General features: G+C 44.3%; 1 protein-coding gene and 1 pseudogene across 1 annotated transcript; one reads left to right on the forward strand and one right to left on the reverse strand.

Annotated features, from left to right (window-relative positions):
* Positions 1-284: 284 nt before the first annotated feature.
* On the reverse strand, positions 285-2,635 carry LOC101774084. The gene is made up of 8 exons (XM_004968646.3): positions 2,302-2,635; positions 2,081-2,147; positions 1,931-1,970; positions 1,694-1,826; positions 1,554-1,625; positions 1,370-1,450; positions 862-923; positions 285-785 (listed from the first exon to the last, which is right to left on the reverse strand). Exons 1-8 carry the CDS (start codon positions 2,560-2,562, stop codon positions 719-721), a joined length of 783 nt encoding a protein of 260 aa, XP_004968703.1. The 5' UTR covers positions 2,563-2,635; the 3' UTR covers positions 285-718.
* Positions 2,636-21,148: 18,513 nt separating this feature from the next.
* Positions 21,149-21,780, forward strand: LOC101774887 (annotated as a pseudogene).
* The last annotated feature ends 1,057 nt before the right edge of the window (positions 21,781-22,837 follow it).

A 22,837-nucleotide genomic window follows, 5' to 3' on the forward strand; every position in this document is an offset into this window, starting at 1 on the left:
GACGGAAAGATGGCGCCAGCCACCAGGTATTTTTTTAGCTTGGCCCCTATGCCTCAGAGATATCAGCTTGCCATTCTGCGTGTTTTAGCTCTTCGCTTGTGTCTACAGGAAGCCCTCAACCCCAAACAGCCAAACTTTACCTTTTCTTTTGAGCAAGTCTTCAGCGGTTCAGTTAGTCTACTGCTTGGCCCCATACATGACGCTTCCACTTAGCGGAATGGTATTGCGGTACAGCGGCACATAAACGTGCCTAGTGATGTGAAACATTTTCTTTCTCGAGAACGTTCATGTAAAACCTTCATCTCTAAGTCAACACTTCATAGTTCATGTCCTGCCAGCCATAGACAAATAATCCATCGTGTTCACAAGAAGAAGACTAAGAGCCCCTTTGGAAGGGCTCCCGCCTTCTCCAGTTTGCAAAGTGGTTTCACCAACTTCTGATTCATTTAAAGGAGACATTTTTGCTATCATAAGGAATATTCCCCAAATGTTCCCTAAAAGCCGGAACCGTTTTGGGAGGAGAAGTCCTCCCAAACAGGACCTAAATACCGATCGGTTCTTGATCAGGGTCCCTTCTAGTAATTGCTGAGGGTATAAACACGAGAATCCGTCTGCAAGTATCTTTGCGGTCCGTGTCATGGGAAAAAAATACCCATGTTACAATTTACTGGCTGGCTCCAACCAAAATTTCCGCATACGCTTCAGACATAATGATTTCTCACTCTAGATCCCAGTTGCGACACTGACAGTGGACAAATGCAAGTGAGGCCATGTAATCACCAGACCTAAACAGGGAATCGGATTGTTAGCATGCATGTCAACTCTGAATAAGTGCATATCACAGAGGGAGGAAACCAGGACCTTGATCCATATGGCGACTTGCACGCTGCAACAATGTGAAATTTTGCCTTATCTGCATTTTTCTGCTCAGCATCACATGTAGCTCATAAACAACTTTGCTATGTTAACGTTTGTAAAGATAAAGGGCAGCTCTAACTGTAACAACCATGAAAAACACATAGAAATTAAGAAATTTGATGCCAGAGTTTTGTTGTGAACTTGTGATGGCCTATTTGCTGTAAGAATGAAGAGTTCAGTTAGATAGTTGACTATACACACTTCCAAAAGATGTACTAACTGGATGATATATCTGCCTGTAATATATGACAAAATGTTAAGCACAGCCTTTTGTAATATATTTATGGGCTATTAGAGAACTCTACACAATCAGCCTAAAAAGAACTAAAACACCTACAAAAGTCTATTTATGAGCTGCTTGAAATGGAAGAATCCCATTCTAAATCAATTCTTGCAGAAAACTAGGAAATGTTTTTGCATTTGAAAGTGGGCCTTATTAGTTATCCCATACCTGAGATTCATTGTAAAGTCCAGCATATAATGAAGAATAGAAGACGTCACCACCAGAGCCACTTGAAAAGTTTGCGACTAACTGGTGCCAAAAAAAAAAGATAGCGGGAACTATCAAGAAATACTCGTAAAATAGTTATGGAACACAAACTGCATATACACATAGTAACTTCAGCTAAAATAACCTTTTCAGGATCTCCACCATCTTTAAACATCGTATATGCTTCACGCATTACAGGTCTTGAGTCCAAACCAACCTGAAAAAAGTGGATGCACATCAGGATGTAGTCTAATTTGGAGATGATTACAACCCTCAATAACTTGCCTCCAAGTATCGTTTCCTTGCTTCCTCGATTCCGTATAGCTGAGCCTCACACAGAAAGCACCATATGGACTCTTCGGTGTCGTTCGGATTAGCTGCAACGTCTAGCCTGAACTGCTCTGCACCTTCTTCAAACCTATGTTGGAATCAATTTGGAAAATACACCATTATAAATGTTTTTGGATAATGACTAGTCATTTGATCATGGATGTAAAGTGCAGCTAAGATTAATTGACGTACCTATCGAGGTAGTACAACGACAAACCCCTTTGCCAAAGATCTGCAGCAGGACGTTAGCCGCAGCTACAGCAATGTAATGATACAAGGAAGCTGGCACAATGACACTGACAAACACACCTCAAACAAAAGCAGAGGTTAAGGAGGTCGTACATTTCTTCTGCCGTGGATCCATCTCGATTGCCTTGTCGAATTCTGCCAATGAACCCTCCACATCTCCCTGCAATTCAACCGAGAAGAAAATAAGTAATAATCTCCCAATCCTCATGCCAAGTCCCCAATAGGCCAAGAACGTATACCGGCACCCCTTCCCAGGGGCTACTCTGTAATATAAAAGATAAATGGAGAAAGAAAGTAAATCTCCCATTAATTACCTGGCGGAAGAGCTGCATACCTCGCCGGACGGCGAGGGACGCCGCGGCGGCACCACCCGCTCCGCCGGAGACGAAGTCCCAAATGCCGGCAGCCACTGGAAGGAGGAGCCGGCGCGGCACCACATGCGTCGCAACTGGGGGAAACGGTGCAGGGGATGCAGGTGGGCCCCATTGGGGGAGGCGGCGGCTGTGCCCTCCGGCGCCGGCGGGGAAAGGGAAGGAGGTTGTTGGAGGGTGGTGAACCACGGATGTGGGTGCCATTTTGGAGGGAAGCGAGAGTCTGTTGAGTTGGGCAGATCGGAGCTGAGAGACCGAGAGAGCAGACAAATAAAAGTACGCGAAATGCCCTTCTTCAAGAGATTGGAAATTTGAGGCGAGTGTGGCACCGTCTCTCTTTTTTTTTCCAATTAGAAATTTGAGGTGAGTGTTGCACCATATCTTTTACTTTTTTTTTCATTTTCAATATATAAAATTAGGGGTGTTGAGACTTTCAATCAACTTTTTTTTAAACACGTTACACTCACCCTTATAAATACATACACGCAACTCTCTTTAGCACTCCTTATAGATTGAGCCGTCAACTCTGTGAGCAGTTTTAAGAAATTGAGCCGGCAGATTTTGAGATTCATGGAGGCACCATAGATGTCTACAACTGAAAGAATAATGCCATCAATAAATATAGGATAATACAGGTTCCACGCTACAAGTTACCGGTTTCCCTCCGTCCTAAAAAACATGTCATTCTAGGTTTGTCTTAAGTCAAACTTTCTCAACTTTAACCAAATTTAAAGAGAAAATTATCAATATTTATAGCATCAAATAGCTATATTATAAAAATATATCTCATGGTAAATCTAATGGTATTTATTTCATACCATAAATATATGTAGTTTTTTTTCTATAATCTTGGTCAAACTTAAAAAAAAGTTTGACTTAGGATAATCATAAAACGATTTTTGGGACGAAGGGAGTATGCTCAAATCGCTCCAATTAGCTACTTGTGGTCGCAATCAATATTACGTAAAATAAGGGGATATCAATAAGATTTATTTTTCCTGGAACCATTAGAGCATACTCTCTCGATTCCAAAATATCTGAGAAGAAGACGAAGTTGAGGGAGTACCCAAAGGCTATATATTGATCTGGCATAAATGAATGATTCAATGATGCCATGGTGAGCACAAGTCATTCGGTGTTAATAGTTTTGAGTCTGTTTTGGAGCAATTTGCGCTTAGAAATATCATCTCCATTTGGTCATTTGAGGTAGATGGGGTACAGAGGAAGCTACATACACTTGACAAGATAACCACGTAACCGAAGTGCTAGAAGTTATCCAATGAATTTGGTACAAGTTTAGTCAGTGATTTGTGCTAAATTAGACCTACGAAGAGTATTTGCGAGTTGCTGCTACCTTGTGATTAAATGATGATGTAGTGATTCATATTTAGATACATTTTGGTTCGTGGGATGGAACCATCCCATCCTATTTTTGGCACAAACTAAAATTGGAGATGTGCTTATATAGATGTTTTCCAACACATTCAAAAAGTCACTGCTCATAAGACAAGCACACCCAAGTAGGTCAAAACGGAAGCACAAATTAATGCTCGAATTGAACAGGTGAGGCAAACTAAAAGTAGGCACAAGGATTTGTTTATTCGAAGCTCAGATTCACCAAAGTGAATCCTATGTCTCCGTTGAGGGACTCTTCAGGATACGAGTCTTTTTCAACTCCCTTCCAACGAGTTGGATCTCTTTCAATCACATCCCCGTTCCACATGATCTTTTCCCTTACAGAGGCAAGATCGTTGTAACACCCCGGGTGTTTAAAATGTAATTAACCTTAATCACAGGCATAACATGAGCATTAGCATTTCCTATGTGCATTTTTAGCTTCAATAAGTCTTAGTATCAGTTCATCACTGGTGCTATGCCTATGTCATTGAAATGCATCTGATGGAATGTTTAGCCTATATTTGCAATAAAATGATATTGTATAAATATGAAAAACAAGGAATGTATGCTCAAAAATAGTTGAAATGTCGCAATGAACATGTTTGAGAATTGAATTAAATTTGAAATCCACATTAAAACTTGCTTTGCTTGAAATTCTTAAGTGTTGAATTACTAAATTTTAGTCATATTTGGGTGCTAATTAAAACTGATTTTTATTGAACAAACAACTTTTACACAATATGAAAGTTGTACTCTAGTGCTTGTACTTCAACTTAAACATGTTGTGAATCTGACATAATAGCTTTCGAGTGTTCAAATTTGAGTTCAAACAGGGGTCAACCACCATTTGCACCTCACCTGCTCCCGTCCTTCCCTGAAGGATACACACCACACGGCGGTCATCGGGTCGCCGGCGATGTTGTGCGCTAGCTCCCGCAGCGATCAATGCACGGACCTGCACGCCGACGCGACATCCCCCACCCACTTGCGTCGCGCGCCTATGCCGTGACATCCGCAGCAACACCGCCTCGCCTGCGCTCCTCACTGCAGCAATGTCCTCGTGCCACTGCCTGTCGTCCTCTCACCTTGACTCAACACCCAACCGTCGTTGGCCGACCTTATCCTCCAAGCCGCTGGTCTCATTCCTTCCCCTCCCTCTCCCTCTCACTTCCCCTTCCTGCGGCCAAAACCAAAACTAAGCAAGAAGAGCAACCCCACCCGCCAGCCAAATCCAACCATTCCCCTCCACCATTTCCAAATCACTGCCACCCACACCTACCTCACCTGCACAGCTACCTCCTTCACCTCTCTTTGCCCTGTACCATGGCCTCTGGCGTCAGGGATTGAAGCCCCTGCGCCCACCATTGCCACCACCCGCCACCACCCACCTCACCATTGACGCCCACCTTCCCGGCCCTCTCTTCTCCGACCAACTACCCAAAAAGAGCTGTGGTGAGCCCCTGGTCATGATGCGCTCGCCTTTGAGTCAAACCGTTTGAGTTTCCGCGCGTGTTCCACCGCTCGCCACCGGAGTGCCGCCGCTCACTGAGGGAAGTATTAGGGTAGGGTTTCGGGGGAAGTAGTGGGGGAGAGGGTGCGCCTATATGAAGAGGAGCTCACGGGGTAGTCACCAAGGTGGAGTAAACAGCCGCCGCCAGCCGTGCGTGCTCACAGGTGAACTGAGGAGGAAGAAGAAGGTGAGGGTACTTTGGTGAAAGAAATAGAAGCTTAGGGGGGTTATGCGAAAGATTCCAGGGTTTAAGTGTTAGGTAGGAAATCTTCAAGGGGCCTAAGCACTAGATCTGGGGGCTATAGTGTAAAAAGAAGGGCAAGTCCATTAGGAAAACAAGTTTCTAGGGGCTTCCGTGTGAAAGAAGTTGGGTTAAGATTTGTAAATCTTGGCTAAAACTTGTGAAACACATAGTAAATTGTAGAAAAAATGGTAAAAATGGAAACTTAAATTTTTTAGGTTTCTGATGCAATATAGTTTAATAAAAAAAATACTTTGTGCTTGTTATTGTTATAAATCTTGCCATAGATTTTATTGTGTGAAAACCTTGTTTAATGCTTAAAAAATCATATACTATTCCAAAAATAGTAAAATTGGTTTTTTTAGCTTCCTGGTGATGAGTATGCTCTGTACCTGCATCTTAAACTCATGAAAATGGTAGTTTTCATGCAATTTTAGAATTACTTCCTTTATGCTCGTTGAATCTTCACAAAATCTTGGAAAATACTAGAAACATGCTAAAAATGCAAAGTAAATTATGTAGCTCTATGATGCTCTGTTTTACCTAGGAAAAATGCTTATTATAGTGAAATATATGTTTTTGATGATGAATAGAAGGCATGTGGTTTAATTCCCTTTAATTGGAATGAATACCTCTAGTGCTCATAAAATTCTGATAAGTCCGCAGTAATACACTCCTATGTTGGAAAGTACCCTAGGAAGTTTGTAGCACCAAGTTGCTTATAAAATTCTAGTTATGATTTATCCTTCATGTTAGCTATCCTGCAATGTTTGATTTTTAATAAATTCTATGGTAGTCCAATCGTGCTGAAAGTTTTACTGTAATGTGTTTATGTGATGGGTAAAACCCTATAAATTATTCATGTTCATATAGCAACCAATGCTTCCTAATCAATTATTCTTACTGTGAGCTAGTTTATTTTATTAAAAAATACTTGCTGTCAGAACTATAGGCCAATAAATTATTTATGATCTTCATTAGTAACATGTTCATCCCTGAAGAGGTTGCCAGTGGAATATTTATGGTTACTTGCATATTTCATTTGTTTAGCCTCTAGTATGATGTTGCTAGATTTCCATTCTTAAACATGTTACTTTAGATCTTGTTGCCATCATGACGTGTCAATCACTTGTTTAGTACCAGGTAATGATGCCATGCTGCAACCAAAGTTATTGAAAAATTACTGCATTGGTTTGATAATTGTATGTCTCACATAAAGACTTTAATTAATTATTTTAACACCAATCATGTTCTTTGTGTAGATAACGATGTGTTTTTATGCTCTACTTTTGATCTTTAAACCCTGCATGATTGAGTTGCTGCAAAATTAACTCGCTGTATGATTGAGTTGTTGCACTTCTGAAACTTGATGTTATGCATGTGTTATCACCTTTCAATCAACTCATACATATGCATTATCATGTAGATAACCTACTAGCCAACGGTCTTTATGAACTGATTGCCGAGCCCGAGAGTGAGCAGCTTGAAGCGTCTCAAGTTGAAGCACCACAAGACCTGAACCAAAGTTCAGAAGAGCTCAAAGCTAGTGTGGAAGGCAAGCACCGGACCATGACCCCACTACAAGGTTTTGTCACTAATGCCATGATTTTTTTTGCAACAGGCGATTTTCGTTGCAATACATAGGGGTTATTACGACAATAGTCCTTGTTGGTTGTAATAGGGTGCCATATTGCCACCATTTTTGTAGCGTTGCGATTACAATTTTAGTGGTTGCAATAGGTACGCTATATCGCAACGAATATATGTTGGTTGTGTTGGAGGTATGCCCTAGAGGCAATCATAGAGATGATGATATTCCATTTGTATCCATAATTTGTATATTGTGTTCATTGAATATCCATTAAAGGCTACTTGAATTGATTTGCAATTATGTGAATTGTATGTGAAACTCTTTACTTGTATGGTTATTCTAAAGTTGTCCCTAGTCGGAGTTCATGTGAGGACACACATGAATATTAGACTAGCACATGTATTAGTTGATGACTATGTTTCACAAGTCATGGACATGGAGATGTTGAACTAATAATGTGGACACATGTGGAGACATGTGTTAGGACTGACCCAACACGAGAAGTAGTTCTCTCTTTAAACAACATATACGCTTTGTCCTTAGACCTGAGATTGTCGCATGTACTCTAGATGTGGATTGACCTACTTAGGGGCTATCAAACGCTACGCCGTAACAGGGTAGTTATAAAGGTAGCTTTCGGGTTTGTCAAGAAGCATGCTATGAGACATGGTCAATCAAGATGGGATTTGCCCCTCTCTGATTGAGAGTGATATCTCTGGGCCCCTCGAGTGATCGGATCAGAAAATGCATGGCCATGCTACGTACGGTTAAGAGTTAACCTACAAAGGGATTCCGAATCACAGGATCGAGAAAGAGCGGTCGGCTTGAAGCTAGACCAAATATCGTGAGGCAAAGGGAATAGCATGTATATTATGTTGTGATGGTTCGTCTGATATGATCTTCGTGTGCGTATAGGAGTTGGCACGTCTTGCTAGAGGCCGCTACCGACTATTGGGCCGAGTAGGAGTACTCGGGCCATGTCTATACGTATCCGAACCCAAAGGGTCGCACACTTAAGGGGCTGGAAGCCCAATTCGGATTTGATCCGAGTTGGATTAGGTTTAGGAGTACTAATGGGCCTCGGATCCAGAGGCCCATCAGGAACCCCTATAAATAGAGGGGTGGGGGCGCCCTAGGGTTTCACACCTTTTGGCGAAACACTTCTGCCGTGCCTCCCACGCCCTCGCCTGTTGCAACTCGCGGATCTAGCAATCCGGCTTGCGACACTTCCTCCCTGCACGTGTGGATACCTTGGAGGTGTTGCGCCTGCAGCACTTGGACGAGCCATCGACGAGCCGCCGACGAGCCACGACGAGCCGACGACGAGCCGCAGCACCGGAGGCGATCTTGCTGTGCACGTGGACGAGCTGCTGAGGAGTTGCTGGACGTGATCGACTACGTACGACTACGTTGATCGACTACGTACGACTACGTGATCGTCTTCACTGCACCGACGCATATCTACATCTTCCGCACCAGTAGTGCGTCGAGTGGTAATCCCGTGATCCTTATACGGCAGTTCTTCCTGGTTATACGCGGTAGAAATTTTGAATTGCGCTAGCGTAGCCTACCTCGTATCCCAACAGTGATATCAAGAGCCTTAGCTGCTTAGTTTTGGATTCGGGATGTGTCCATATGGAGATATGCGAGTTCTCTGTTTGATCTATGTCCTGATTTCGTGCCCTTGCTGCAATGGTAGTGTAACGACATACTCCTACCGGTCGGTTTCCGCCATCGGAGTTAAGTGATACACGTAAATCCAGTTGCAGTGAGGGAAGATCAATATGATTGGTCAAATCGAGATCCAGGGTCATACGCCAGGCGCATTAGATGTGCAATAGTAGATATGATCTACTGCCGGGGTCGGGATTTTGCCGTATGCGCATGCTTCGGTAAATCAGCCGTAACTTTTCGGTACGATCTCGGATCGGGGCGATTTCTATATGAAAATTGATCTACAGAAAAAGTTACACATGAAATTCAACGGCTTTGCCGTTTTCGGCGAAATTAGATTTCCCAAATTCGGCTTGGAAGATGGAGTTTCGGGCCTCCGAAGTTTGGAACGTTAGGACGCCTAACTCTATTTTGCAGGATGTATGTATGTATCTTGTGATCAGTATGGCCCCCTTGTGTATGTGATGCATGTGTGTAACTAATTCGTGACCTGCGTGTCGCGCGTACGGCAACACGGCAGGAGCCATATGTGTTGTCACTTTATTGTAATTAATGGTCTGCGTACCAATCTGTGATGATCCAAGCAACTATGTAATCTTCATTACTAGATTCTTTACTAGCTATTAGGCGTAATAGCATGCTCTAGTTCTTGGAGGACTCATCACCAGAAGGATGGCGCACATGGAACATGGAGATGGAGATCACCATGGTGAACAGGTTCTATGGAGATGGAGATCACCATATGAAAACGGGCCATACTGTGTCACAAGCTGTGTGAATGCTATTCTATTTATGTTTTACTTTCTGCATGCTGTGATGTTAGAAGTAGAACGATCCCTCGCAAAGTTTAAGTTAGTATGCCCTCCCAACTAAAACTTGCACCGTCCCATGTCTTGTACAATTAGTGGTGGGTCTATGAAATTAGGGTGCCACTAGTTTTCCTTGACTAGACGGGTTTGTGTCGGATACTTACACGCATAAGGGTTGGTTTGCTTAACGAGGTCATCTTAACGGTTAAGGACCTTGGGGCATAAAGGTTGGGCGCCGAGACATAGAGATGTCACCCAACAACAGGAGTCATATGTTGATATGATTAGCAAAAGTTGCTTACCGATCTACCTCGTTTGCTAGCGGTGATGCTAAAGCTCACTAGTGGACTTGTTAGTTGTGGATCCTGAATCACTAAGTTTCAATAGAGGGATATTGATTTTAGTGGGAGTAGATTCTGTTAAAATAGTTTAATGTAATTTGCTCTATCATGGATACGTTTGTCTTAGTGTATTTTGCATTACTTTTGTTGTAGATTAAATGGCACCTAGCAACACCACCGCATCGTTTGCTTTGCGTTCGGTCCTTGAGAAGGACAAGTTGAATGGAACAAACTACTCGGATTGGATCCGTAACCTGAGAATTGTTCTCAGGGCTGAGAAAAAGGAAGATGTTCTAGACACCCCACTACCACCAGTACCTGCTGATGATGCATCTGCTGCCGTTAAGGCTGCTTACAAGAAGGCATTTGATGCTAATCTTGAGGTAAGCTGCCTTATGCTTGCTTGCATGGAACCCGAGCTGCAGATGCAGTTCGAAACAAATCATGAGGCTTACGATATGATCGTGGCGCTCAAGGACATGTTCCAGACACAGGCTAGGACCGAAAGGTTCAATGTGTCCAAAGCCTTTCTGGAGTGCAAGTTAGCAGAAGGCGCAACAGTAGGACCACATGTAATCAAGATGGTTGGTTACACTCAGCGATTGGAGAAGCTGGGCTTCCCAATGGGCAAAGAGTTGGCCACTGACTTCATTCTCTCATCTCTTCCGCCTAGCTATGGGAACTTCATCTCGAACTACCATATGCATGGGACGGAGAAGGGTCTGAATGAGCTGTGTGGTATGCTCAAGATAGCAGAGGTAGACATTAAGAAAAGCGCTAGTACCAGCCATGTGATGGCTGTACAAAACAAGCCTAACTTTAAGAAGAAGGGCAATTCTTGGAAGAAGAAGGGCAAGGCTGGAACGTCCAAGCCAAACCCACCGCCCAAGGCTAAAGCTGGACCCGCTCCAGATAAAGAGTGCTTTTACTGTCATGAACTTGGTCACTGGAAGAGAAACTGCAAGCAGTACCTAGCTTCGTTGAAGAACGGCGGAAGTAAGAGTACTTCTACCTTAGGTACGCTTGTTGTTTATGTTATAGACAACATATTTCTCGCTGATACAGTTATTAATTCTTGGGTATTTGATACCGGATCGGTTGCTCATATTTGCAATTCGATGCAGGGAATGATAAGAAGTAGAAGCGTGGAAAGAGGAGAAGTTGATTTCCGCGTGGGCAATAATGCAAGAGTTGCTGCTTTGACCGTCGGGACGATGCAACTCCACCTCCCGTCAGGATTTATTATGGAGTTGAATAATTGTTATTTTGTTCCTAGTTTAAGTCGAAACATTTTGTCTCCTTCATGTTTGATGAGGGATGGTTATTCATTTGCGAGTGAAAACAATGGTTGTGTGATCTCTATGAATAATATGTTTATGGCTTTTGCACCCATTATGAATGGATTATTTGTTTTAAATCTTGATGGTTCACCTATCTGTAATGTAAGTGCTAAAAGGCCTCGGCCTAATGATTTGAGTCCTACCTACTTGTGGCATTGTCGTTTGGGTCATATAAGTGAAAAGCACATGAAGAAGCTCCATTCTGATGGACTTCTAACTTCGTTTGATTTTGAATCATACGAGACATGTGAGGCTTGCTTGCTAGGCAAGATGACCAAGACGCCTTTCACAGGATTTCCTGAGAGAGCAGTAGACTTGTTGGAACTCGTACATAGTGATGTATGCGGACCAATGAGCACGACGGCTAGAGGAGGATTCCAATACTTCATAACTTTCACTGATGATTTTAGTAGATATGGCTATGTCTACTTGATGAGGCACAAGTCTGAGACCTTTGAAAAGTTCAAGGAATTTCAGAATGAAGTTGAAAATCAGCGTGGCAAGAAAATTAAGGCCTTACGATCTGATCGTGGAGGCGAGTATTTGAGCCACGAGTTTAGCAATCATCTAAAGAGTTGCGGAATTGTTCCACAACTTACGCCGCCTGGAACACCTCAGAGAAATGGTGTGTCCGAGCGACGTAATCGAACTTTGTTAGACATGGTTCGATCAATGATGAGCCAGTCGGACCTACCGTTGTCATTTTGGGGATACGCTCTAGAAACAGCAGCTTTCACACTAAATAGGGTACCATCTAAATCCGTAGTTAAGACACCATATGAGATATGGACTGGAAAGGTTCCTAGTTTGTCTTTTCTAAAGATTTGGGGATGTGAAGTGTTTGTCAAGCGACTTCAGTCGGACAAGATCACACCCAAGTCGGATAAGTGCATTTTCGTGGGATATCCAAAGGAAACTTTGGGATATTATTTCTACAACCAATCAGAAGGCAAAGTATTTGTCGCTCGGAACGGGGTTTTCCTAGAGAAAGAGTTTCTGAAAGGAGAAAAGAGTGGAAAGACAGTGCATCTTGAACAAGTTCAAGATGAGCCAATCGGGCAAGAATCAATGAGTGATGCTAACGTAGCAGAACAAGTTGAGATACCCATGGCAAGAGAAGCACCGCCACAACCACGAAGGTCGGCAAGGCTCCGCGAAATGCGGGAAATATTATTGTTGGACAATGATGAGCCTGCGACATATGCAGAAGCAATGATGGACCCAGACTCCGAAAAATGGCAGAGTGCCATGCAATCCGAAATAGAGTCCATGGGAGACAATCAAGTTTGGAACTTGGTTGACCCGCCTGATGGTGTTAAAGCCATAGAGTGCAAGTGGATCTATAAGAAGAAAAAGGACATGGATGGAAATGTTCACATCTACAAAGCACGACTTGTCGCAAAAGGTTTTCGACAAGTTCAAGGAGTTGACTACGACGAGACCTTCTCGCCCGTAGTGATGCTTAAGTCCATTCGGATTATTCTAGCTATAGCTGCATATTTCGATTATGAGATATGGCAGATGGATGTCAAGACAGCTTTCCTGAATGGAAACCTAGCTGAGGACGTGTATATGATACAGCCCGAGTGTTTTGTCGATCCGAAAAATGCTGGAAAGGTATGCAAGCTTCAGAGATCCATTTATGGATTGAAGCAAGCATCTAGGAGTTGGAACATTCGTTTTGATGAAGTAGTCAAAGGGTTTGACTTCACCAAGAACGAAGAAGAGTCTTGTGTTTACAAGAAGGTTAGTGGGAGCTCTGTAGTATTTCTAATCTTATATGTGGATGACATATTACTGATTGGAAATAACATTCCTATGCTTGAGTCCGTAAAGACTTCAGTGAAAAATAGTTTTTCGATGAAGGACTTAGGGGAAGCGGCATATATTCTGGGTATTAAAATCTATAGAGATAGATCGAGAAGGCTTATAGGTTTGAGCCAAGATACTTATATTGACAAAGTGTTGAAGCGGTTCAGCATGGAAGAGGCAAAGAAAGGGTTCTTGCCTATGTCACATGGCATACATCTCAGCAAGACTCAGTGTCCTTCGACTGCTGATGAGCGGGATCGCATGAGTAGAGTGCCATATGCCTCGGCTATTGGATCTATCATGTATGCAATGATAAGTACTCGCCCAGATGTCTCATATGCGCTAAGTATGACAAGTAGACACCAATCTGATCCAGGTGAGAGTCACTGGACAGCGGTGAAAAACATTCTTAAGTACTTGAGAAGGACTAAAGATATGTTCCTCGTCTATGGAGGTCAGGAGGAGCTCGTTGTAACAGGTTACACCGATGCTAGTTTCCAAACCGACAGAGACGATTCAAAGTCACAATCAGGATTTGTGTTCACGCTAAATGGTGGTGCTGTTAGTTGGAAGAGTTCCAAGCAGGAGACGGTGGCCGATTCTACGACAGAAGCCGAGTACATCGCGGCTTCGGAAGCCGCGAAGGAAGGTGTTTGGATAAGGAATTTCCTCATTGAGCTTGGTGTGTTCCCGAATGCGTCTAGCCCATTGAATCTCTACTGTGATAATAATGGGGCAATTGCGCAAGCAAAGGAGCCAAGGAACCACCAGAAGAACAAACACGTAATGCGGCGATTTCATCTCATTCGAGACTTCATTAACCGGGGTGAGATCAAGATATGCAAAATACACACGGATCTGAACATTTCTGATCCGTTGACAAAACCACTCCCGCAGGCTAAGCATGATGCGCATGTAAGAGCTATGGGTATTAGGTACCTTCTAGATTGACTCTAGTGCAAGTGGGAGACTGTTGGAGGTATGCCCTAGAGGCAATCATAGAGATGATGATATTCCATTTGTATCCATGATTTGTATATTGTGTTCATTGAATATCCATTAAAGGCTACTTGAATTGATTTGCAATTATGTGAATTGTATGTGAAACTCTTTACTTGTATGGTTATTCTAAAGTTGTCCCTAGTCGGAGTTCATGTGAGGACACACATGAATATTAGACTAGCACATGTATTAGTTGATGACTATGTTTCACAAGTCATGGACATGGAGATGTTGAACTAATAATGTGGACACATGTGGAGACATGTGTTAGGACTGACCCAACACGAGAAGTAGTTCTCTCTTTAAACAACATATACGCTTTGTCCTTAGACCTGAGATTGTCGCATGTACTCTAGATGTGGATTGACCTACTTAGGGGCTATCAAACGCTACGCCGTAACAGGGTAGTTATAAAGGTAGCTTTCGGGTTTGTCAAGAAGCATGCTATGAGACATGGTCAATCAAGATGGGATTTGCCCCTCTCTGATTGAGAGTGATATCTCTGGGCCCCTCGAGTGATCGGATCAGAAAATGCATGGCCATGCTACGTACGGTTAAGAGTTAACCTACAAAGGGATTCCGAATCACAGGATCGAGAAAGAGCGGTCGGCTTGAAGCTAGACCAAATATCGTGAGGCAAAGGGAATAGCATGTATATTATGTTGTGATGGTTCGTCTGATATGATCTTCGTGTGCGTATAGGAGTTGGCACGTCTTGCTAGAGGCCGCTACCGACTATTGGGCCGAGTAGGAGTACTCGGGCCATGTCTATACGTATCCGAACCCAAAGGGTCGCACACTTAAGGGGCTGGAAGCCCAATTCGGATTTGATCCGAGTTGGATTAGGTTTAGGAGTACTAATGGGCCTCGGATCCAGAGGCCCATCAGGAACCCCTATAAATAGAGGGGTGGGGGCGCCCTAGGGTTTCACACCTTTTGGCGAAACACTTCTGCCGTGCCTCCCACGTCCTCGCCTGTTGCAACTCGCGGATCTAGCAATCCGGCTTGCGACGCTTCCTCCCTGCACGTGTGGATACCTTGGAGGTGTTGCGCCTGCAGCACTTGGACGAGCCATCGACGAGCCGCCGACGAGCCACGACGAGCCGACGACGAGCCGCGGCACCGGAGGCGATCTTGCTGTGCACGTGGACGAGCTGCTGAGGAGTTGCTGGACGTGATCGACTACGTACGACTACGTTGATCGACTACGTACGACTACATGATCGTCTTCACTGCACCGACGCATATCTACATCTTCCGCACCAGTAGTGCGTCGAGTGGTAATCCCGTGATCCTTATACGGCAGTTCTTCCTGGTTATACGCGGTAGAAATTTTGAATTGCGCTAGCGTAGCCTACCTCGTATCCCAACAGGTTGTAATTGCGGTGACGTTATTGCCACGCTATTTTATAGTGGTGGCAATAGTTGTCCATATTGCAACGATTATAACACGTTGTGATAAGTACTATTGTGTGTTGCAAAAGAGTCTTAGATATAGCAACGAACACGGTGTTGTTGCAAAAGAAATCTTGGTTATTACAATAAAAATGGTGTTGTTGCAAAAGAAATCTTGGTTATAGCAACAGAAATAGAAAAAGTTGCAAATGAGTCTTAGATAGTGCAACGCTAATATGAATTGTTGCAACTAGTATTAGATATAGCAACGGAAATGGTATTGTTGCAAAAGAAATCTTGGTTATAACAACAAACACTCGAATCGTTGCTAGACAGAAGGTGCTATTGCAATAATATATAGTCGTTGCAATGTAGGGGAACACATGGTTGCAATAGATGAGTTTGTGGGTGCCGCCAGCTTGGTTATGTTGGTAGGCCTTTATTTTCTCCCACACATATGGCAGGCCTTTCTTTCACAAGCTGAGAGGCCTAATTCTGATCTATCTCCTAGTATCGCCTCCCCTCCTCCTTCGCATGACTCCTCCCCTTCTTCGCGTGATGCTGCCTTCGTTGCGCGATCGCCACCTACCGTCGTCTTCTCTAGCGTGCAAGTTGCCGAGTGCCAAGGAAGAGTCCCCTTGCTAGTCCTCCATGATCTCGTCGCCTCCCTTCCTTCTTCGCATGACTCCTCACCTTCTTTGTGTGATGCTGCCTTCGTCGCGCGATCGCCGCCTGCCATCGTCTTCCCTAGCGCACGAGTTGCCGAGTGCCAAGGAAGAGTCCCCTTGTTAGTCCTCCACGATCTCTCGACGTGGGATGACATGGGCGTTGTCCGATTCCATCCTCTCAATGCAAGGTATAAAATCGATCCAGACCTATCGCAATTAATGTGCATGGTGATAAACTTGAGTTCTTCAATTAGTATATATAGTCATTCAGTTTTTATAATACTTGTTGATAGTAATAATACCGATAGAGGAACCTATATTTTATGCATGTTATTCAGGAGTTGTATAGTAGTACAAACATGTGCTTAAAATATTAGTTGGGTTTTTTGCAATATGGCACATGATCATGAGGATCGTAGTTGGATGGAATTGTCACATACAGATGCTGCGTGGCAAAACGGAGTTGCTAAATTCATTCAAGATACCTTTGATGGAACCTTTCCAGGATAGACTGCACCCTGTCCATGTAGAGGATGTCGTCGCATGGCATATCAAAATAAAGAAGTTGTTGAGTTGCACTTGAATACCAGAGGGTTTGATTCGTATTACAAAAAATAGCATTATACTGGCAGATCTGCTAAATGTATTGTTGTGGACGATGATGATCGAGACGTTTGTGAAGGAGAAGAATGTGATCATGATGATGGCGTCTCATCCACTAAACTACTTTCATCGCTAATTAGTGGTGCCATACATGGTGAAATTAGAGGTGGTAATATTGAGGAGCCAAATAAGTCAGCAAGAAAATTTTTCAACTTAATGGAAGAAGCTAGGAAAGAACTATACCCAGGTTGCAAGGAGGCTACCCAAATATCTTTTATTGTGAGGCTATATTAGATTAAGTGCATGTTCGGTATTAGCAACAATGCTCTAGAGCAAGTACTATTATTATTCTGCCATGTGCTCCCCAAGGACCATTGTGTCCCAAATACCCTAGACAAAGTTTGAAAGGTAGTTTGAGACTTTGGCTTGGACTACCAAAAGATTCATGCTTGTGTTAATGACTGTGTGTTATTCCGTGGAGAAGAGTTCGAGAAGCTAAATGCATGTCCAAAATGTGGGGAGAGTAGGTGGAAAGATACATATTTAGAGTGTGGTGGTGATGGCACTGGTGGAGTAAATAATAAGCTCTTACCTCGTAAGATACTGAGGTATTTTCCACTTATTCCTCGACTGCAGAGATTATATATGAATGAGACCACATCGGCGCATATGCTTTGGCACAAGGAAGAATTGGTTGAAGATGGTAAAGTGCGGCACCCAGCTAACTCAAAGGCATGGAGACACATAGATGCCAAGTATACTGCATTTGCAAATGATCCACGTAATGTTAGGCTGGGACTTGCATCGGAAGGCTTCAATCGATTTGGGATGTTGAATGTGACTTACACTACATGGCCAGTGATCCTGATTCCTTATAACTTGCCTCCTTGGTTGTGCTTCAAACAATCCTATTAGATGATGTCGATGCTAATTCCTGGGCCTAAATCTCCAGGAATTAACATTGATGTATATTTGCAGCCTCTGATCGATGAGCTTAAAGAGCTATGGGACAATGGAGTTGATACTTGGGATGTAGATAGAAAGGAAATTTTTACTCTGCGTGCAATGCTACTTTGGACAATTAATGATTTTCCTGCATATGCGATGTTGTCTAGTTGGAGCACAAAAGGCAGGTTTGCTTGTCCTTATTGTCACAAGGATACTGATTACTTGTGGTTAAAATATGGTTCCAAGCATTACTACATGGGCCGTCGTTGATTCTTGCCTACAAACCACAGGTGGCGGAGGAACAAGGTCCACTTCAATAACAAGGTAGAAATGAGGGAGACTCCAGTGCCCCTCAGTGGTGCACAAGTGGTGGAGCAGTACATGAGTTTCGAGCAAGTCACTTTTGGAGCGACTACTTCGAGGAAGAGGAAGCAGCGCAATGAAGATAATAGATGGCACAATTGGAGGAAGAAGAGTATTTTCTTTGACCTTCCTTACTGGGATTATCTGCTTATACGCCATAATCTCGATGTGATGCATATTGAGAACAATATATGTGAGAGCTTGCTAGGGACTATGCCTGATTTGGCTGGTTTGACTTCCTCTTCTTCTTCCTATATCATATGTATTTGATCTATTCCGGTGCTGTGCTCTCTTTCGCTGGCATCCTCCTGATGTCCATACATAGGGAGTACTCCATTGTATGTTGGAATCTTCATGCATAAAAATGGCATGTGAATTATAGCAGCAAACTTGTTGATAACTTCTCTTCCAAATATGGCCAAATAAGAGTATGGGATGTGGATCATGTTGAAGGTGACCATCTCCATTCGCATCAGTGCACCCTCACCTAGGGTTACGTTCATCTCGATCGTGCCACGGGCCTCTATTCTTTTGTTTTCGAAGCCATATAACGACTTCATTGTTGTTTTCAACTGGCTATCTTCGTAGCCCATTCTCCTTAACAAATCATAAGTTATGACATCTGCTGAACACCCATAACCTACCAAAATTCCACTAACATCGTTGCCCAACAAGTGCTTTGTATTTTTGCCCATGATGGCCCTTATCATTAGTGGATCTTCATGCAGGAACTTGTTTAGCCTCATGTCTGCCTCTGTAAAGATTATTGGGATGTGAGACCACTTCGACCTGAATGCCTGACCTAAGGAAATGTGACTGACTTCGCGTATATGATCTTTCTTTTGCCTCTTACTTTCCAACACTAGGAAATTACATCCTCCTCATATTGCATTGATCACATTGACTCTATGACCCGAATGATCATGTTCCTGTTCTTTTATGGATGCTGTTGCGAAGTTATTTGGTGAGGTGGGTCTATCTTAGGTGGTTGTGGTATATTATAATTTTGAGGCTGAATTGGGATAGGCGACCTCATTTGACTATACTATGGAGGAGGTGGTAGAGGTGGATAAAATCCTTGTGCGAAGTAATTTGGCTATTGATATGAGTGCTATTGATATGAGTGCCAATTTGGCGCTGAGCTGTAAGCAGCTGACTGAAAAGTGGATGAAGTGTGGTTCACTATCTTCCCCTACTCTTCTATCTCTCTTTACTTTGTGGCCTCTTTTTCCCTCACCTCTAGTGTTGCTCTACACTCATTTGTCAGATGACCTTTGTTTTTCCCGTGCAACCAACAATACAGTATTTTGTTTACTTTGGAGCCTCTTCCTGAGTGACCTCCTCTTGAGTTCGTACGACTCCCCTAGCCCCTTCTCATTACAGAGAACTGATACAAAGAATTTTGGAGGTTGGGTTGCGTAGAAACATTATTGATAGTGTTTTCTTGCTGCTGAAAATTTGGCTTTGCTAGGTACGCTTGGAATTTTTGACTGTTTGACTGCTGGGATTGCCAATTCTACTTCAGTTTGTCATTCCTCTTTCGTGCATTGTATTCATCTATTCTCCTCTATCTTCCTCAATCTGATTTGCAGTACTCTTGGATTATGTCAAAGAGTTGTTTTTTGGACTTTGGTTTGTACTCTCCACAGGGCCCCAACCTTAGGCCTCCAATAATAGCACAATCACTATATTTTCTAGTACCTATGGTGTTTTCGCCCTCACCTTCACAAACCTAGAGAGTCATAGTTACTCCCGTCGTTTACCCGTGCTTGGTAGAATTTTTCACTTTGACATTCAGAGCATTGGACAGAAATCACATTGCGTCAGCATCCGCAAGGACCATCGCAATGCTTTGTTTTAATTAAATAGTTGGATTCCCCTTGTCCGTACCAGTTCTGAGTCGGTTGTTCGAACAACTCAAGTAATCTGCCAGTAGCCGACAGGTTTGGGGCCAGGACTCCCTAGCCCAACCCTTAAAGCCAATCCTTGTCCTGAAGTTACGGATCCGTTTTGCCAACTTCCCTTGCCTACTTTGTTCCATTGGCTAGAGGTTGTTCACCTTGGAGACCTGATGCGTTTATGAGTATGACCTGGCATGGATGGTACTCGGTCCTCCGGATTTTCATGGGCTGCTAGGGGTGCACAGGACACCGCGCGATGTGCGGTGCTCTTCCGACCATTGGACCCTACCTCCAGCTGAACCATTTCTAGAGTTGGCAGGCCGTTAAGCAGAAAAGTTAACTCTTCCCGAGGCCCCCACCGGCATCTCTGGACTTCCTAACATTACCGTCAATTGCCACATCCCAGCTTGGGAAATCTTAACCCGATTCCCTTCTGGGCAGCGCGTGTGATCGCCCTTTGCCGGGGTTACCCCATCCCTTAGGATCGGCTTACCGATGTGCAAGTGCTGTTCACATGGAACCTTCCTCCTCTACAGCTTTCAAAGTTCTCATTTGAATATTTGCTACTACCACCAAGATCTGCACCGATGGTCGCTCAGGCCGGTCTTGCACCCCGGGTTTTGCAGCGGCCGCCGCACCCTCCTACTCATCAGGGCATAGCGCTTGCCCAGGTTGCCGAGTGTGGGTCGTGCGCTTTAGTGTGGGTCAGCAGGTGAGTTGTTACACACTCCTTAGTGGATTTCAACATACATGACCACAATCCTGCTATCTTAATCAACCAACACCCTTTGTGGGTTCTAGGTTAGTGCGCAGTTTGGCACCATGACCTAGCTTCTGGTTCATCCTACATCGCCAGTTCTACTTACCAAAAATTGCCCACTTGGATCTCCCAATTCCATGGTACAGCTCACTGAAGCAGTCGCACCGTCCTACCTATTTAAAGTTTGAGAACAAGTTGAGGGCGTTGCGCCCCCGATGCCTCTAATCATCAGTATTGCTTCAAGGCCCCACCAGAGTTCCCTCTAGCTTCACCTTGCTCAAGCATAGTTCACCATCTTTCGGGTCTCGACGGGTGTGCTCCAACTCAAACCCTTCATAGAAGATCAAGGTCAGCCAGTGGTGAGGCCAGTGAGGGCCTCCCGCTTGTTAGGTTCCTTGCACATACCAGGTTTAAGAACATGTTGACTCGCACACATGTCAGACTCCTTGGTACGCATTTCAAGATGGGTCGAATGGGGAGCCCGTAGGCCGTTGCAGCGCAGCGTCTTGAGGGATGCACCTTACAACGTGTGGAAACTGGCCGTGCCGACGATGGTGGCTGGGGGCACCTAAAGTCCTCGGGCTTAGGCCGTTGGTGTGGCCGACAACAGTCCACACCCCGAGGTGAGCGGCGGACCAGCAGAGGTCGTTCCGCATATGATCGATGCGCATCGCCAGCCCCCATCCTCTTCCCTCCTAGCAATTTCAAGCACTCTTTGACTCTCTTTTAAAAGTTCTTTTCATCTTTCCCTCGCGGTACTTGTTCGCTATCGATCTCTCACTTGTATTTAGCCTTGGTCGGAGTTTATCGCCTGATTTGGGCTGCATTACCAAACAACCCGACTCGTTGGCAGCACCTCATGGTGAGACAGGGTCTGGGTCGGATGGGGCTCTCACCCTCCAAGGCATCCCTTTCCAGGGAACTTGGGCCTGGTCCATCTCTGAGGACACCTCTCCAATTGAGTAGTGAGGCTACCCGATTCTCAAGGTGGGCTGCTCCCGGTTCGCTCCCTGTTACTAGGGGAATCCTTGTAAATTTCTTATCATCTGCTTATTTATATGCTTAAACTCGGTGGATAGTGCCGTCTGACCAGGGGTTGTAGTTTGAGCGATGAAATGTTTCAGTCATCTCTAGGTCCTTAAGGCTAATAAGCCAGTTGCATGCCAGGACACTACACCGAGAAAAAACCGAGAACAACTAGATGTCACCCACCACGTGCGGTGCCTGGCAAGGTATGTCGGCAGCCCCAACTTTGACCCACCATGCCATGCAGCACAGGGAGCCAAACACCACGTCTTTCCCCAGGTATGGGTTGGGAGTGTCTTTTGGCGTGCACCCAGGCAGACGTGCTCTCAGCTAGAAGGTCTCGGGCGCAACTTGCGTTCAAAAACTCGATGGTTTGTGGGTTTCTGCAATTCACACCAGGTATCGCATTTTGCTACGTTCTCCATCGATGCGAGAATCAAGATATCCGTTGCCGAGAGTCGTGTGGATTAAGATAGCATCGTTGCACGAGGTGTGATCGGCAGACCGACCACAACCCTAAGCAAGGCAATAATAGTGTTGCTTGACACCTTTGGCATCGTGGGTACTGTTGCGGCCCCTCCCCCTTAGAAAGAAGGTTGGGGCCCTGCACAGGCAGAAGCTCGTGCGGCATGGATGACAAGTTCCTCGACGTCAGCAAGGGCTGTAGGCCAATAGAACCCTCCTCGGAAAGCTTTGCCCATGATCGTTCATGAGGATGCGTGGTTGCTGCAAATGCCTTTGTGAATTTCCTCTAGTATGTCCTTGTCGTCTTGCCATGAGACGCACTTCATGAGTACTTCTAATGATGCACCTCTTCTGTAAAGCTTGTCTTTGACTAGAACATAGTTCTTGCTGCATCATGAGGCCTGCTCTATTTCTATCTTGTCCGGAGGTAACTTGTGTTCTTTTATGTAGTCGATGAAGGGTTCTCTCCAGTCTACGTCGATTATCATGACCTCCCGATCTGGTGCGATAGGACCTCGATCAGTGGTGGTTGTTGGTGTCAGCTCCGTTATGGATGACTTGTGTAGCTCACGGACGAAAACCCTTGCTGGAACTTGGCCTCGAGTAGATCCGAGCTTGGATAGGACGTCCGC

The sequence above is a fragment of the Setaria italica genome, chromosome V, assembly GCF_000263155.2.
Source record: "Setaria italica strain Yugu1 chromosome V, Setaria_italica_v2.0, whole genome shotgun sequence".
Taxonomy (NCBI): Eukaryota; Viridiplantae; Streptophyta; class Magnoliopsida; order Poales; family Poaceae; genus Setaria; species Setaria italica.